The sequence below is a fragment of the Petaurus breviceps genome, unplaced genomic scaffold, assembly GCF_028583685.1.
Source record: "Petaurus breviceps papuanus isolate PSGF00001 unplaced genomic scaffold, PetGlider_PUasm1.0 225, whole genome shotgun sequence".
In the NCBI taxonomy this organism is placed as follows: Eukaryota; Metazoa; Chordata; class Mammalia; order Diprotodontia; family Petauridae; genus Petaurus; species Petaurus breviceps.
In genome coordinates, this window is record NW_027185889.1 from 16,897,031 (window position 1) to 16,911,912 (window position 14,882).

The window sequence follows — 14,882 nt, forward strand, 5'->3', positions numbered from 1 at the left end:
CTCTCTCTCTCTCTCTCTCTCTCTCTCTCTCTCTCTCTCTCTCTCTCTCTCGCCCCATGATGAGAACTTAAGGCAAGGGAGTTGCTTGGATAAGCACACTAGGAAAGGAATTCGGTGTTGTCACAGCTCTCCTGATGGGGAGAAAGATTCTGTCATGATTTCAAACTGATGTTACAAGTGAATGACAACAGCAAGCAAGAATTTGTCCTAAAGTCTTAAATGACTCTTTTTCTGAATCAGCACATGCTTTCCCTCTGCCATCTGTGATCTCTTTCCAATTATTCTGAATGACAATATTCCAATTGTCACTTAGAATGACAATATCCCAATGCCCAAATGTCAAGAAGTGGGAAGAAGAAACATTTAAACATTACCCTTCTTGTCAAGTTCCAATCCCAAAGAATTCTCCTCTGCTGGAGCAACAGTAGAGACAAAGACGGATCCATCATTCTATCTCCAGAACAGGTTGGACCACATTTTGAAAGACAGAGAAACACACTCAGATTCACCATGATGGTATTTCCTTGGTGCTCTCTTTCCCTACCCCTGCTGCTTTCACATTTGGCTCCTTAAAGAAGCCAACAAAGCTTGGAATTCCCTTTCCAGAATAAGAGCAGAGGTGGAAAGCTAACTCCATACTGCTTGGCTTTAGTTTTCCCTCTGCCATAGGGCAGAAAGAGAAGGGTCGGGACTGGGTTGTTATCTGGTTAAAAATGAAATGTGTCCATTCTAGTTTTGCATTTCTTGGATTTCTAAGGCTCTCCTACTCTGGAGATTTCTATTATGGGAAACACCAAGCAACCTGAGTTCCAAAAGAAAAATACTAGTAATTGTTAGGGTTTTAGCTTCCTAAAAAGTACTCTTGTTTATCAATGCCCTCAAAACACTATTCACATTTCAGTGGAAACTTCCAGAGCTAGCCCCGGAGGCATCTTCCTTACTAACATCAGAGCCAAAAAGACTTTTCCTTCCAAAGTCAGTTGATGTCAGTCAGATTGGACACATAATACACAAAAGGTCAAACAAAACTGATTTGTGCTTTCAGAGAAATATCCTTCTGAATTAGTTATCTCACTCAGCTTTTTTGCTGTCTTCAGAAAGACAACATATCAGCTGTAGTCACAAGTGATTCATTAATAAGACTGCTACACAAGTACTTTTGTTCCCTGGAGAACATTTAATGACATCAAACCACATATTAATGTCTCAACAATTTAAAATACATGACAAACTGGCCGTAAATCTATCTATACCACAATTTACATGAAGAATTACCACCTGACTTTATATATTAGGTATATTTAGAAACTATTTAATTTCAAACGACACGTCATCCCATAACCCAGGCCACTTAGATCCTTACTGAGTTTGAGCGGACTTTCAACAATGACTTTCAAGAAAATAGCTTCATTTTTATTATAACATAGACACGATTTCCAGTAAAATATTGTTAGAAGAATATAAATTCAATATAGCCAAAAGGCTCCAAAGAGTGAAGCTATGAATATGCAAGGGAGGGTCCTGGACTTCCAACTTGTAGCTTGTCTGGGCCATAGTCAAACACTCTAGTAGAAGGGAAATGCTGGTAAGATTTCCTCAAGATTTAATGGTTCCCAGAATCACAGAATATTTCAGCTAAAATATCTGCGACATAACTTTTTCGAATACCACAAATGCAATCTTTCAATGTGAACAACCTTACTAAATTTACCTAAAAACCCACAAAAGTGAATATGTTCCAAGAGTCAGAATAGAAATTTATTTGTGGCTGAAAGAATAGCAGCTTGAAAGTATTAGTATACTTTTAGTAGAGGATGGCATGTTAACTTTGGGGAAAACCATCCAGTTATAATATGTGAACATTCTATGTCAAAACAAGAAGAAAAATTCAGTATGGAGAAATATTTTCAAATGCTTAAAGGTGGAAGGGGAGTGAAATCACACATTCTGTTGTGCAACTATGAAACTCATCTTGTTTGCAAAAGGGGTTCAGGGAATGTTCAAAGATGACTCATGTTATATGATTTATTAATATATGGCAAATATCATTCTCCCTCACACACTACCAACAAATGATGATGATGATGCTTCTTTTTACAGGAAGTGAATGTAATGTTCTATATTTAACTGTTTAAAGCTGGCTATTTTAAAATAAACATACAGTATTACTTCATTGATGTCAGCAGTCAAAATTATACTAACTATACTATATATACTAAAATGCTACAAAATGAAGAGACAGCAACTGCTTTTCCTATCAGGCCTCTACTTAAATAATGATCCCAAACCACAAGGTGATCTGATACTTTTAGTCTTTCCAGCTACTTTTAAATGCTTTTAATTAATCATGTCAAACTTTGGGGTTTATTAAGGTCTCTAATGAGGAGAGAGGTAAAATTTCTGAATTTCTAGTCAGGATGGTGATTTATCTTTCCAGGAATATCCTCAAATGTATTTAAATTTTCCTATACCTTAATCACCTTCTAATCTGCATTATAATTATTTATATGCAAGTCTCATCTGACTATAAAAGCTGGATTCAATTTCTTGATTTCATACGTTTTTTTTTTTTTGCTTTTTGGAGGGCAATTGGGGTTAAGTGACTTGCCCAAGGTCACACAGCTATTTGTGTGTGTGTGTGTGTGTGTGTGTGTGTGTGTGTGTGTGTGTGTGTGTTAAGTGTCTGAGGCAGGATTTGAACCCAGGTCCTCCTGACTCCAGGGCCGGTGCTCTATTCACTGCGCCACCTAGCCACCCCAGTTTCTTACATTTTTTACTCTGGAAAAATTTTACCAACAGAAATTATGTCAAATTAAAATCACAGAATTTTTCACCTAGAAAGAACCTTAGATATCCTCCAGTATTAAGGTTCATTGGAAATGAGGAAAAGGCTATTTTTAGATACTGAAAGCAATGTGATGAGGGAAAATATCAGCATTGACTAAATGTAAATTTTTAAATGGGGAGAGGCCCAGGGATAAGTGATGCCAGAGGTTATTTAATTCAATTCAACAAATATTTATGAAATGTTTACTCCACAAAGTCTTAATCTGATGTCTCCCAGTGGTTTGGGAGTGGCCCAGGCTCTCTGAGGCTGTTTGGGGAGCACAGATTCTACCATACAACCTATTCACAGATTAGTAAAAGAAAGGAAGTAAACAGTCCCTTTAATAGAAGGAATCTGCTCATCAAGGATCAACTTCATTAATTACCAAGAGAATGCTCACCACTTAGTGATGGATTCTTAGACCATGGTAATCCCTAAAAATGAGGAAAAATAGATAATATCCGCCCACTCCTCTGACAGGAAAAATGGCAGGAGAAGGGAAGAAAGAGTCTAGTCTTTAAATTGTCTAACAATGCCGACTGAGCTCCTTACGGGGTAGTATAACTAATGACTGGTGAGCAGGTATACCAAAGGAACTGAAATGCAGCAATATAGTATGCTTAGTATAAATAAAATCTTCAGATAGAAGAAAGTTGCAGCTAAGAGAAGGATGGTTCAGATTCCCTTTGGAGAGACAAAAGGATTGAAAAGAGTTATGGCTTTATAAGCAATAAGCAACACTGGACATTTGAACATTTTCCTGTTTCAGTGATCATATTAAATATTTGCAAAAAGACCACCATGGCAACAAATTATAGCTTATATAACCAAGATTTGTTGAGGAGGATGAAGTTACCCATCAAATGTCTAGGAAGAACAGGGTACCCTTACTGTTTTGGTTTATGCATCACTCTCTCATTCCCTCAAACCCCCACAATCTGAGCTAGAGTTAATACTCTAATAAAATTACTGTTTGCAAGGTCACCCACCAATGGTTTTTTCCTCCATTCTTCCTTGATCACTAGGGAATCTCAAGTGGCAACTTCTGTCAGAAATCCCCCAGTTACAGTGAGGAGGGGTTCAAATACTGTGTGTGCTCACTCATTGGCAACGGCCCAGGCAGGAACAAGACTATTTGCTCATAGCAATCTAAAGTGCCTTTAGGCAGGGCTTGCCAGATAGCGTACCACCAACTACTGCAGAATACTACTGTCCTGCTCCTAAATCTTCAATGCCTCCCCATTGCCAGCTAAATAAACTAGGAATTCCTTAGCCTTTCACAGCTTCTATTATTCCCCTACATCTATTTCCAGATCAGTCAAATAGACCTTACACTTACTTCCCCATGTCCATGATTTTGCTCACACCCTTCTTCCTGCCTTAGCATCATCATAGGAATAAATTCTCCCTATTCTTTGAGGCTGGACTGCTTCAGTCAGAAGTGACCCCTTTCCCTCTGCACATCTAGATTATTAAACCAGTCCCCAAACTGGTCTTAGAGTAGACTGGAAAGAACAGTGGATATATAGGTGCAAATCTAGGCTATGCTCACACCCAGGGGGTGATATAAGGTGAGTCCCTCGACCTCTCCAGACCTTGGCTCCCTAAACTGTAAAATTGGGGGGGGGGGGGCGCGTTATGGGGAACTGGAGTAGAAAATCTTTCTGGTCCCTCCCAGCATTAAACCTAAGATGCAACAGTTTTCTGACTCTAATTTTTACCCCCACCCTTCACAAAACGGCTAAAATAATCTCCAGTGCACATGTGAACAGATCACTTCTTGCTCGAAAGCCTTCATATACTGCCTACAGCAATGGTTCCCAATGGTTCTGAGCATAAGGGCCTTTATGACATCTGTATCTGTATATATCCAGTCCGTGTCCATCCCAGGTCACCAACTGCCAGAGACCTCTCAAACTCACAACTGAGCTCACCATCTTTCCCCCAACACCCTCCTCCTCTACTCCAAACTTGCCTCTTTCTGGTTCACCATCCTTCTACTCTCTCAAACTCTCCTCCAACCTAAGAGTCCCTTATCTCTCAGTCTGACTGCTTCTGCCTCTCAGCTCAGACCTTCCTCACCCTCTTGCCTAGCCTCCTGATGGGTCTTCCCAATTCAAGCCTCTCCCATTTCAGTCAATCCTACATACTACTGCCAAAGAAATTTTGTTTATGAGCAGATCTGACCATGTCACTCCTGTCCTCAATCAAACTCCAGGGTCTTCCTATTGTCTCAAGCATCCAATAAAACTCCTCTGTCTAGCTCTTTGAGACCTACATGACCTAGCCCCAAACAATCTCTGGAAACTCAAAGGACATTATTCCTCCCACACACACACACTCTGAGAGCCAGGAAAACTGGCCAACACTGGCTCTCCTGTCTCCATTCTTTTGCACGGCTCATTCCACAGGCCTGGAACACACTTTCCCTTTCCTGTCTCATAGTCCCTACCTCTTCCTTTAAGGCACAGCTCGAGTGCCATCTTTGGAATGAAGTCTTTCCTGATCCTCCAACAATCACTGCTGCTGTCCCCCCCAAAAACCTTCTGTTTAACTGCTTTGTATTCATGTGCCTCTATTCACCGTATGTTTATGTACTTCTTGTCTCTCCCTTTAGAATAAAACCTCTGTGACCATAGGGACTATTTCATTCTTCATACTGGTATCCCCAACACGGTGTACATTACCAGGCACAAAGCAGGTTCTTAATAAATGTGTGCTGGTTAACACTGAAGAACTTCTATGTAACTGAAAAAGAAAGCCTCTGTGTTCACTTGTCTGAACCTGTGATTCTATTGGTCTAGGGAGTTTCTAGTGAAGAAACTCTTTAACCAGTGCTGATCTGGAGAGAACTGCCTAGATGGCTGAAAGGAAGTGACTTGCTCAGGGTCACACAGACTGTGTTGGGATTTGAACTCAGGCCTGCCTGACTGAACTGGCTTGAGAAAAAACACACTGACTTGGAGTCAGAAGATCAGAGTTCAAATTCTGCCTCTGAAAACTGCAATCTGTGTGACCATGGGGAATCACTTTGCCTCCCTGGACCTCAGTTTCTGCATCTGTGAAATGGGGTTGGTCTATGTGGCTTCTGACATCCCTCCCAAGTCTAGATGTATAAGTGTGACTCCCAGGTCTGTGTATCCAGACCTGGCCTTTCTCCTGATCCAGTCTTTAATCTCCAACTGCCAGCCAGACATTCTATTACATATCCTGAAGGCATCTCAAATTCAACAATACAGTGCAGCCTCTTTCCTCCCTGTCACACCCACCCACTTTAGTCAATGGCAACACGCCCCTTCCTCACAGAGTGTCTGTCCACCACAGTGGGGTCATCCTCAATTTCGCATTTTCACTCACCTGATCACACATCTTAAGACTAAACTCCTTATCTTTTCTCCCAAATCCTTCCCTCTTCCTGGCACTACCACCCCCCAGTCACCCAGGCTTCTTAGTCCAGCCTTTATTGTCAGTGGAAATGGTACTGGAGGTGTAGGTCACAGGCTTGACTTTGAACCTGTCTCTAAGTGGGGCATGTTGGTCCCTGCCCAAAAACCCTGCTATAGGCATGGGGCTCAAGTTAGCTTGATCTTCAGCTTCAGTAGGCTGACTGGGTGTCTGAACTGAGTCCTCCCCAAGAGAAGCTGACTCAGGAGGGGTGAACTGGACCAGGTCAAAGCTCCCAAGCAGATCATAGTGGTACTTGGCCCATGAATAGCACTTCCAGTCTGGATGAGATAAAGACATTCGTCTTCAAAATCTTCTTAAAGAATCTGGACTCTGCCACTACCTATGTGACCTTAGGAAAATCCCTTAACCTCTCTGCTCCCCTCTCCATTTCCTCACGTGTTGGACGGAGGGCTGTAGAAGACCTCAAAGTTCCCTTTCCCACTACCTTATGAACACCACCCTGCCCCCCGACACACTGCACAAGACTTGTTCTCCCAACACTCAATCACTCCCCTTCATGTATGCTACTTTCACTCAAATTCAATTACTGATCCCATCATCTCTGGCTTCTGTGAATTATGCAGGCCACTCTCATGTCTGAAATGCACTATATTTCCTCCTCCCTACCTGAAGAAAACTTACCCTTCCTTCAAGAACAAGCTCAGCGACCATTCTTCAGCGGAAAATGATCTCTGCCTCCTCAAATTTTCCTAGAAGGCTTTGAATCTCTTCTCTATTTCTGATGTCTATGCAGGAATCCTATTTATTGGGGCCCATGTTACAGCCTTCCTTCAGACTGTGGCCTCCTAGAGAACAGAGGTGTTGTCACTGTATACAAACACATGTCTCCTTGGCACCCAGCACAGAAACTTGTGCCTAAAAGTACAGAGGAATTAACACCCTTTGAATTAAGGGAGAACAACAACAGCTTAAGAAACAGGGTCAACAGAGAGCTATTTTCAAGAGGAATTACAATTTCATCCCTCCAAAAAGTATGTGCAATGACAATGCCAGTTGTATCTGTATCTTTAAATAGTAGTCTGCCATATTAGATTTTTACAAAAATAAAGCACATTCAGAGATTTGCAGGCTAGAAAAAGGGGGACACAGATAATTTTAAAAGAAGACTGGAAGTTAGAGGACACATCTACAATATCACTGAGAAGGAACAACTCTGGGGGAAAATCCTCTAACTGCCTCTTCTCTGCTGAACCTTAGTAACAGCACTAGTATCAATCTAATAAGTAACTGGTTAAAAAAACTGATTCAGTATTAACAAAATACTATTATTCTAACATCTTATGTGAGCTGTTCATTACTTCATTACATAACAAGGGTAACAAGACCACATCAGAGATCTAAATGGTCTGGCCTAATGGAAGCTGTTTTCAGAAGCTTAGAAATATATGGAAAATCTTTTGGATATTAGCCACTAAAAATGACACTGTAATTGTTTTATGAAATGAAGTAACAAACAATTGTTTTCATGAGTATAATGCTAAGTACAATTATTTTTTTCCACATAAAAATGTTGCTTTTACTTGGGGTGGAGGGATAGGAGATGGACCAGAATGATCATGCCATAGGATTGAATCTGACTCAAGGAATTAGGTATGTTTCTCCTAAAAGAAGAGAAAACCTAGGGTTGGCTGTCCACAAATACCGAAACACTTGTGAGCGCTGAATTAAGATTTGTTCCTTTTGGCTCCAAATGGCAGAGCTAGTAATAATCAGTTAAAACTGAAGAGAGGTAAATGTGGCTACATGTTAACCATAAGCATGGTCTAAAAAAGAAATAGCACCTCAGAAGGTACAGTGTCCCCAAACTGGAGATTGTCAAATGAAGACTCAAAATGGTGGAAAGGGAATGTCCAGTCAGGTACAGGTTGGACTAGGTGGGTTCTGAAGTTCCTTCTAGATAAGATCCTCTGAGTAAGAGTCATGCAGTGAAAATTCTAACTTCAATGGGGTGGGGTGGGCATATTTCAAAAATATATGACAACAACAAAAAGGGGCACACATATCCTAAGGATCCATCTCTAACGTCAATAATAACAATAAACCAGAAAAAAAAATCAATGAATTTATGCATTAAAGTTTGCAAAAAGTTTTTAGATCCTTACAATAAACCCAGTGAGGTTTTGTTAGTATCCCCATTTTACAAATGAGGAAATTGAGGCTGGGACAGGCTAGTGTCATATCACTATTAAGTGTCCAAGGAGTGATTCAAGCTCATGTCACCCTGAGACTGAAGTCTGTCACTCTGTTCACTATACCTCATTATGGCTAAAAAGAGCTGTTTACACAAGGAATACTTAAAAGTAAATTCTTTTTCTCCTTGCATATTTCTAGTAAAGACAATGTATTTATAAATAAAGTTATGCATGAGATACAGTATAAACCTTTGAATATTCACAATATGAATTCAGAGTGGTCTGAAAACATGTTCGACCTCTTCTTTTAGAAAATAAAGAATACAAGAGAAAGAGGTTTTTCATTGATTTGCTTCAATTCAAACAGCTACAGATCAAGAACAGAACACAAAACTCCACATTCTGCTTTGTATTTAATAACATAATATAGCTTGATTGCTCATCATTTTAAGAGTCTATCTATGACACTCCTAAGAGGCAGTGTATCAAATTTCCCAATAGAGAAGGCAATTTATTACAGACCAGAAGTCTGTTCCTTCAAGGAAAAGAAAGATAATAGGTTCTTGTAGTACACATAACCAAATAAACAATTTGACCTCCTGTTAGAAATCTGAAACAGAAATTTTCATTTAGCAAAACTTAAAAATCAAAAGCTTCCTGTGTATGTTGAAGGATGCCAGGAAATAAGGCCTGACTTGTAGTTAGCTAAATGGCAATTTTTCCATTAATGCATCCTTTCTACTTATGTAACACTACTAAACTTAGGTGGCCCATGCCAAATCACAACTTCCCTATACTTTATCTTCTGTGAAATGGGACAAAGACTCTGTGAAAATGGTTTACGTGAAAATGTTTGAATTTCAGAAAAAACAACTCATTCATTGGAATGAGATCTACACAGGTTAATGCAATATCATTTTAATAAGCTCATCAATAGTCATAGTAACATCTATCTAATCATCATTTCCCATATCCTTTTTCTTAAAACTGTTCATTTGGACAGATTTTAAGACTACAGTTACATTAAAAAAAAAAAATTATCAAGATTAAATGGCCAAGGGGCAGCTAGGTGGCGCAGTGAATAGAGCACTGGGTCTGGAGTCAGGAGGACCTGAGTTCAATTCCAGTCTCAGACACATAACAATTACTAGCTGTGTGACCTTGGGCAAGTCACTTAACCCCAACTGCCACCCTGCCTTCCCCCCTCCAAAGAGAAAAGATTATAATGGCCAATATGACTTAAAAGTTGTGGCATTTTAGTGGGAGTATGAATTAAAACAGATGTTAATCTGAGTGAGGAGTGCATAGAGGTACAAACAATGGAAAGATTATAATGCCTTTGTGATCACTATAGGTAAGAAACAAGTGGTTATAGAAGGGGGAAAAAGCCCGGGATTCGTCTAGAAAAGCAATCTCAGAGTTGCATACACATAACAGAAAAGAATACTGAGCTCCAAGGCATGAGGCTGGCATCCTGGTTATTTTGGGTTTGCTACTGCATGACTTAAATAAAAACACACATTTATCTTTCTGTTCCTCAATTCCCACACAAAATGAAGGTACTAAGGATAGTTAAACTTCTTTCAAGCTCTAAAATCCCCTGATCTTATTGATGACTTCTATTATGGATGGAGGAAAAAAACATGGCACTGTGACAAGTTCTATAGAAGGATGAAATAGTTAAACTACTGAGTTTGGTAGTTTTCCCCAAATATAATAATGTGCTGAGGGCACAGAACTCAAATAAAACCTCAAAACTGAAGACTATAGAGAACAAATGGCAAGATCTGGGAAAAGAACTGGGAACAATAGCTAGTGGCTCCCATATTTATTGTTTAGACTGTATGCAATGGTTAAGTAAAGAAAGTATGACAGAGCAAAGTATTCTTTTTCCAAATCTCTGCATCAAACATCTCTGATAAAAGTTAGATACCCAAAATAAATAGGGAACTGTCACAAATATACATAGTTATTCTCTAACCAGCAAAGAGACAAAGTCTGAACAGGAGCAAGACTGCAAACCATCCATAACCATATGAAAAAATGCTCTAAATCACTAATAATAAAAGAAATGTGTGATGAGCTAGCTAAGAAGAGAGAAGACTATATAAAGGAAGTGAGGGTGATCGATAGCAACAAATGCAACAGGGCAGTCAAGAAGGAAGACAACTAAGAAAATGTCAGAAGACCTGGAAATTAAAGCATCATTGGTTATTGTGGCAAGAACAATTTCAACTGAGTGATGAGGGTGGAAACCAGACTGCAAAGAGTTGGGGAGTGAGAGAAGTGAAAGCACTGAGTATAAAAAGCCATTTCTAGGAGTACAGATGAAAGAGGGAAGAGAGCTATACAAGGAGAGCTTTCATCACAACAGTGGAATCTAGTGAAGGTATTCTAAGGATGGGGATAGTTGGACACATTTGAAGGCAATAAAGGAGGAACCCATAGATAAGGAGAAGCTGAAGACTGAGGTGCAATCAGTTGAAGAATCCTGGAGAAGATGGGATCAAAGGCACATACTGGGAAGGCTAGCCTCAGCAAGGAAAAGGGACATATCATTGTTTCAGGCAGATGTCAAGGGGTTTTGAAAAGAAGAAGGAAAGAGGGAATTAATGGTGAATAGCCTGAATTTTTCCAGGAAAGTAAGAGGCAAGTTCCTCACTTATAGTGGAGAGCTGGGGGTAGTGGGCAGGGAGAAGGCTGAGGAGAGAAGAGATGTGGAATATCAAATACAGTCACTTATTTCTGCAAAAGCACTGAGCCTTTCTGCAGTTTAAAAAAAAAAAACTAAAGTTTAGTTTAATAAAACTATAAAAGGATATTTCCTGTTTATAGCACATTACCCCTGAATAGGTATAAGTCTGATTAAGAAAAATAAATAACCATTTTATTATTTTGAATGGAAAAGCATGAATATATTGTACTGCAATAGCAACTAGTATTTGATAGTAAGTCTAAGATACAAAAGAAAGTATGTCTATATTTATGAAATACTTGTTCTTTTGTTTTATGTCTTAGAATATCTGTTTAAAGAAACAGCTGTTTTAAAGAAAGCTAGGAAAGAGTGATAAACCCTTAGTATGGTCATGTAGAACTCAGTCCATACATAACAAAGCAGAGGAGTCAGGTTGAATTTTCAAAGACATGAGGCCAAAGCATATGTTCAGATTAATTAAGAAGAATCTTTCTGTATCAAAAGGTTCCCAATTACAAAATACTTTGGTACTACAAATACTTGCTTGGATTTTCAGGGGATATCCAACAAAAGGCACTATTTCCCTTCTCTATAATTAGGTAACATATTTGCCAGGCTAAAAACAATGCCTTTAGATTGTCATATTACCAAAACACACAAAAATAAACAACCTATGACTTTCTTCACACAAATATAAACAACCTATGAGTTTCTTCAATCATGTAAATAAATATATTGGTTTTAGAATGATTCAATAGAAACTATTTTGATACGTATTAAAGAGAAAAAGCATTACCTCCATAGAGATTCGTCTGTGTATCCGGTTTCTGAGACAAACACCTGTGGGAGACTGGACTTCATCTGATGAAGTCCCTGAAGCTTGGTCACTTTCACCATCTGATCCCATTTTTAAATTTTCATGAACAATATCTGAGCCACAAAAAAAAAGCACATTATTTTCCTTGGAGGATATATTAAACACCTCATGAGACATATTTTCAATTATTCCAAGTAAAATTATAATTTAATTTTAGCTAAATTGCAAAAAATGTGCAATGATGTTTTATTTAAATTCTAAGAACTAAGCCTATTAGTACAGGTATTAACTTAATACTAAAACAACATCATTTCTCAAAGTAATGTCAGTTAATAGTTCAGTATTTTGAAGGCTAAGATGCAGGTTTTATAAAGGATCATTTCTAGGATATTCTTTTCACATCAGAGATAATCTATTATGTTATGTTTAAGAAGTAATAAACACCTTTACCTCAACACTATGGAAAATAAAATTAGGGAAAAAAAAACATAGACCTCCAACCCTTGAACACATTAATTATCTTCTAATTTATCTGTCAATAGCTGAAACAAGGAATGAATTCTCACCAGTTTAAGTTAGTTTAAATTCAATCATGACTAAATCAAGGCAATGCAGTAAACCACTCTGCTGCTCTTGTTGTGGTCAAGGTCCTGTCTTTGGGCATGCTCTGTACCTGCTGACCCTACTTCTCTTCCAGCTGTTCCCCACCATCGGGCTTTCCACCCCAACTGCTTTCCTTAAGGTCACGCCTGCACTCCCTGACAAGTTCCACAGTGCTTTCTCAGTCCTCCGCAAGCCCTACTCTTGGCTGCAGTTACCAGTGCTGACCACCCACACTCCCTTGAAACTCTTCTGGTTCTTTGACTGATTTTTCATTCCTTGGACTGACTTCTTGACCCATAAGTAGGCATGCCACAGTTCTACCCTCTGCCCTTCTCTTTCCTCTTTGGAGGTTCACTCTGCACTCAACTGCTTTATGAGCTTGCCTACTCTGACACCAACTATCATTTCAATATAAGGATGATCAAATTCCAGCCCTGTCTCTTCAACATATAATCCTATATTTCCAAAACTTTTGTTTATATTTACATTTTTTAAAGTTAGTTTTGATTAATGCTAAGTTAATATTTTTTATTCTTTACAATAGAAGTTATGAGTGACATATTAAACACCCCAAGTGTTTTAGGAATTAACTGTTTCACAAGCTTTCCCCCAAATAGAAGATGAAAATACAGTTCTGTCTCATGACAGCGGTCATCAGGTTGGATTTTACAGATCACTGCTCAAAAAAAAAAATAAAGTAGGGATAGATATGTTAATGACCCAACGATGAATATTTACTGATTCCATTTAAGAAGTACAAAGCTCAGGAAAAAATAATATAGATTTTAATTTTTAAAGTTACAATGATCTAGTATTGAAGTATCCAAAGCAAATGTGATCATTCACAACTCTGGGACCACTGAACAAATGAGAAAATTGTAACCTCACAGGAAAAGATCTGTTTACTGAAGTTAACTACATAAATAACTAAAAATAGACTTTAAAAAAAAATTTGTTTAGGGGAGGCTAGGTGGTGCAATGAGTAAGGCACCGGCCCCGGAGTCAGGAGGATGGGTTTGGATTCGGCCTCAGACACTTAACATACACACACACACACACACACACTAGCCGTGTGACCTTGGGCAAGTCACTTAACCCCAACTTATTACCCTCCTCCTCCAAAAGGCGAAAAAAAAATTGTTTAAAAGGCAAATGTGTGTATATAAATCAATAATCATTTAAAATACTTGCTGAATGTAATTATTTTCTCCTCCATTACAACCTGCCTCAATCACTGTCATAATCCCCTAAAAGGCCATCTTATATCCACTCGATCTCCCTTCAAATCCATCTCTCCTAGCATTGCCAGATCTATACTTTCTTATATGCTCATCTGGCCATAACATTGCTTTGCTCAAAAATCATCCATAGCTCCCTATTACTCAGTCACTACACGTTGCCTCCTATTCAAACATTTCCAGTCCAATGCCAGCCTATTTTTAAGTTTCATAAAACCTTTCAAGTATTATATGTTCTAGTCAAATTAGTTCTCGTTCCTTTAACTTCCTTATTTTCACACTTTTGCTCTCTGCATTCCCCAATCATGAATGACCCTTTTGATTTGACATCTCTGAGAGGCATCTCTGAGGGAATTCTGTTGATATTCCCCTAACCTCTCTATGTGTGTCCCATTCCTGTAACAGTCAGTAAACCATATAAGGGCAGGAACCCCATCTATTCTAAACTTTGTATCTCTTCCAGCACTTTTTTCTATACTACAGATACTTCATAAGGGCTTGCTGTCTTCTTCTCAATATATAAATTTATCATAAGTGAAGGAATTTATTCAGAAAACAATGTGATATAATCAATAAAAATGAAATGAAACTATAAACAATGTAGTTCCTCTCCTAATCTGCATATGTAAATTAAAAATTATAGAAGGATGACAATCATGTTTGTCTTTTCTTTGATTTCTCCCCTTTTTTCACACCTATGAAATTTTTCATTAAAACTTTTCCTCTAAAATTGTCCAAGAAAACATCTTTTAATTTTTATATTAGCTAACAGAACTATATTACATTTAGCAATATAATTCCATTATTTTTCTTAGAAGATATGAATAAAAGTCTCAGGCAAGTTAATAAAATATTTTATGCAGTTGAAAAACACACTGTGAATCAGTGAAACTCTCATTAAGATGATCATCTTAGCATCTTGGAATTGCTCAATATATATCTTGTTTAAAAAAAAAAAAAAGCAGGGGCAGCTACGTGGCGCAGTGAATAGAGCATAGACCCTGGAGTCAGGAGGACCTGAGTTCAAATCTGACCTCAGACACTTGACACACTTACTAGCTGTGTGACTTTGGGCAAGTCACTTAACCCCAAATGCCCTCCA

At 38.5% G+C, this 14,882-nt stretch overlaps 1 protein-coding gene across 2 annotated transcripts in view; it reads right to left on the minus strand.

The window, feature by feature from the left end:
- The window catches only part of CDK17 (cyclin dependent kinase 17), a 159,347-nt gene that overhangs the window by 54,209 nt on the left and 90,256 nt on the right, over window positions 1-14,882 (minus strand). For both annotated transcript variants that reach the window (XR_011169700.1, XM_069095194.1), the window contains exon 4: window positions 11,919-12,052. Coding sequence is in view for 1 of the 2 variants with exons in the window: in XM_069095194.1 (XP_068951295.1) it covers window positions 11,919-12,052 (134 nt within the window). In the remaining variant the exon portion in view is untranslated. The remainder of the gene's footprint in view (window positions 1-11,918; window positions 12,053-14,882) is intronic.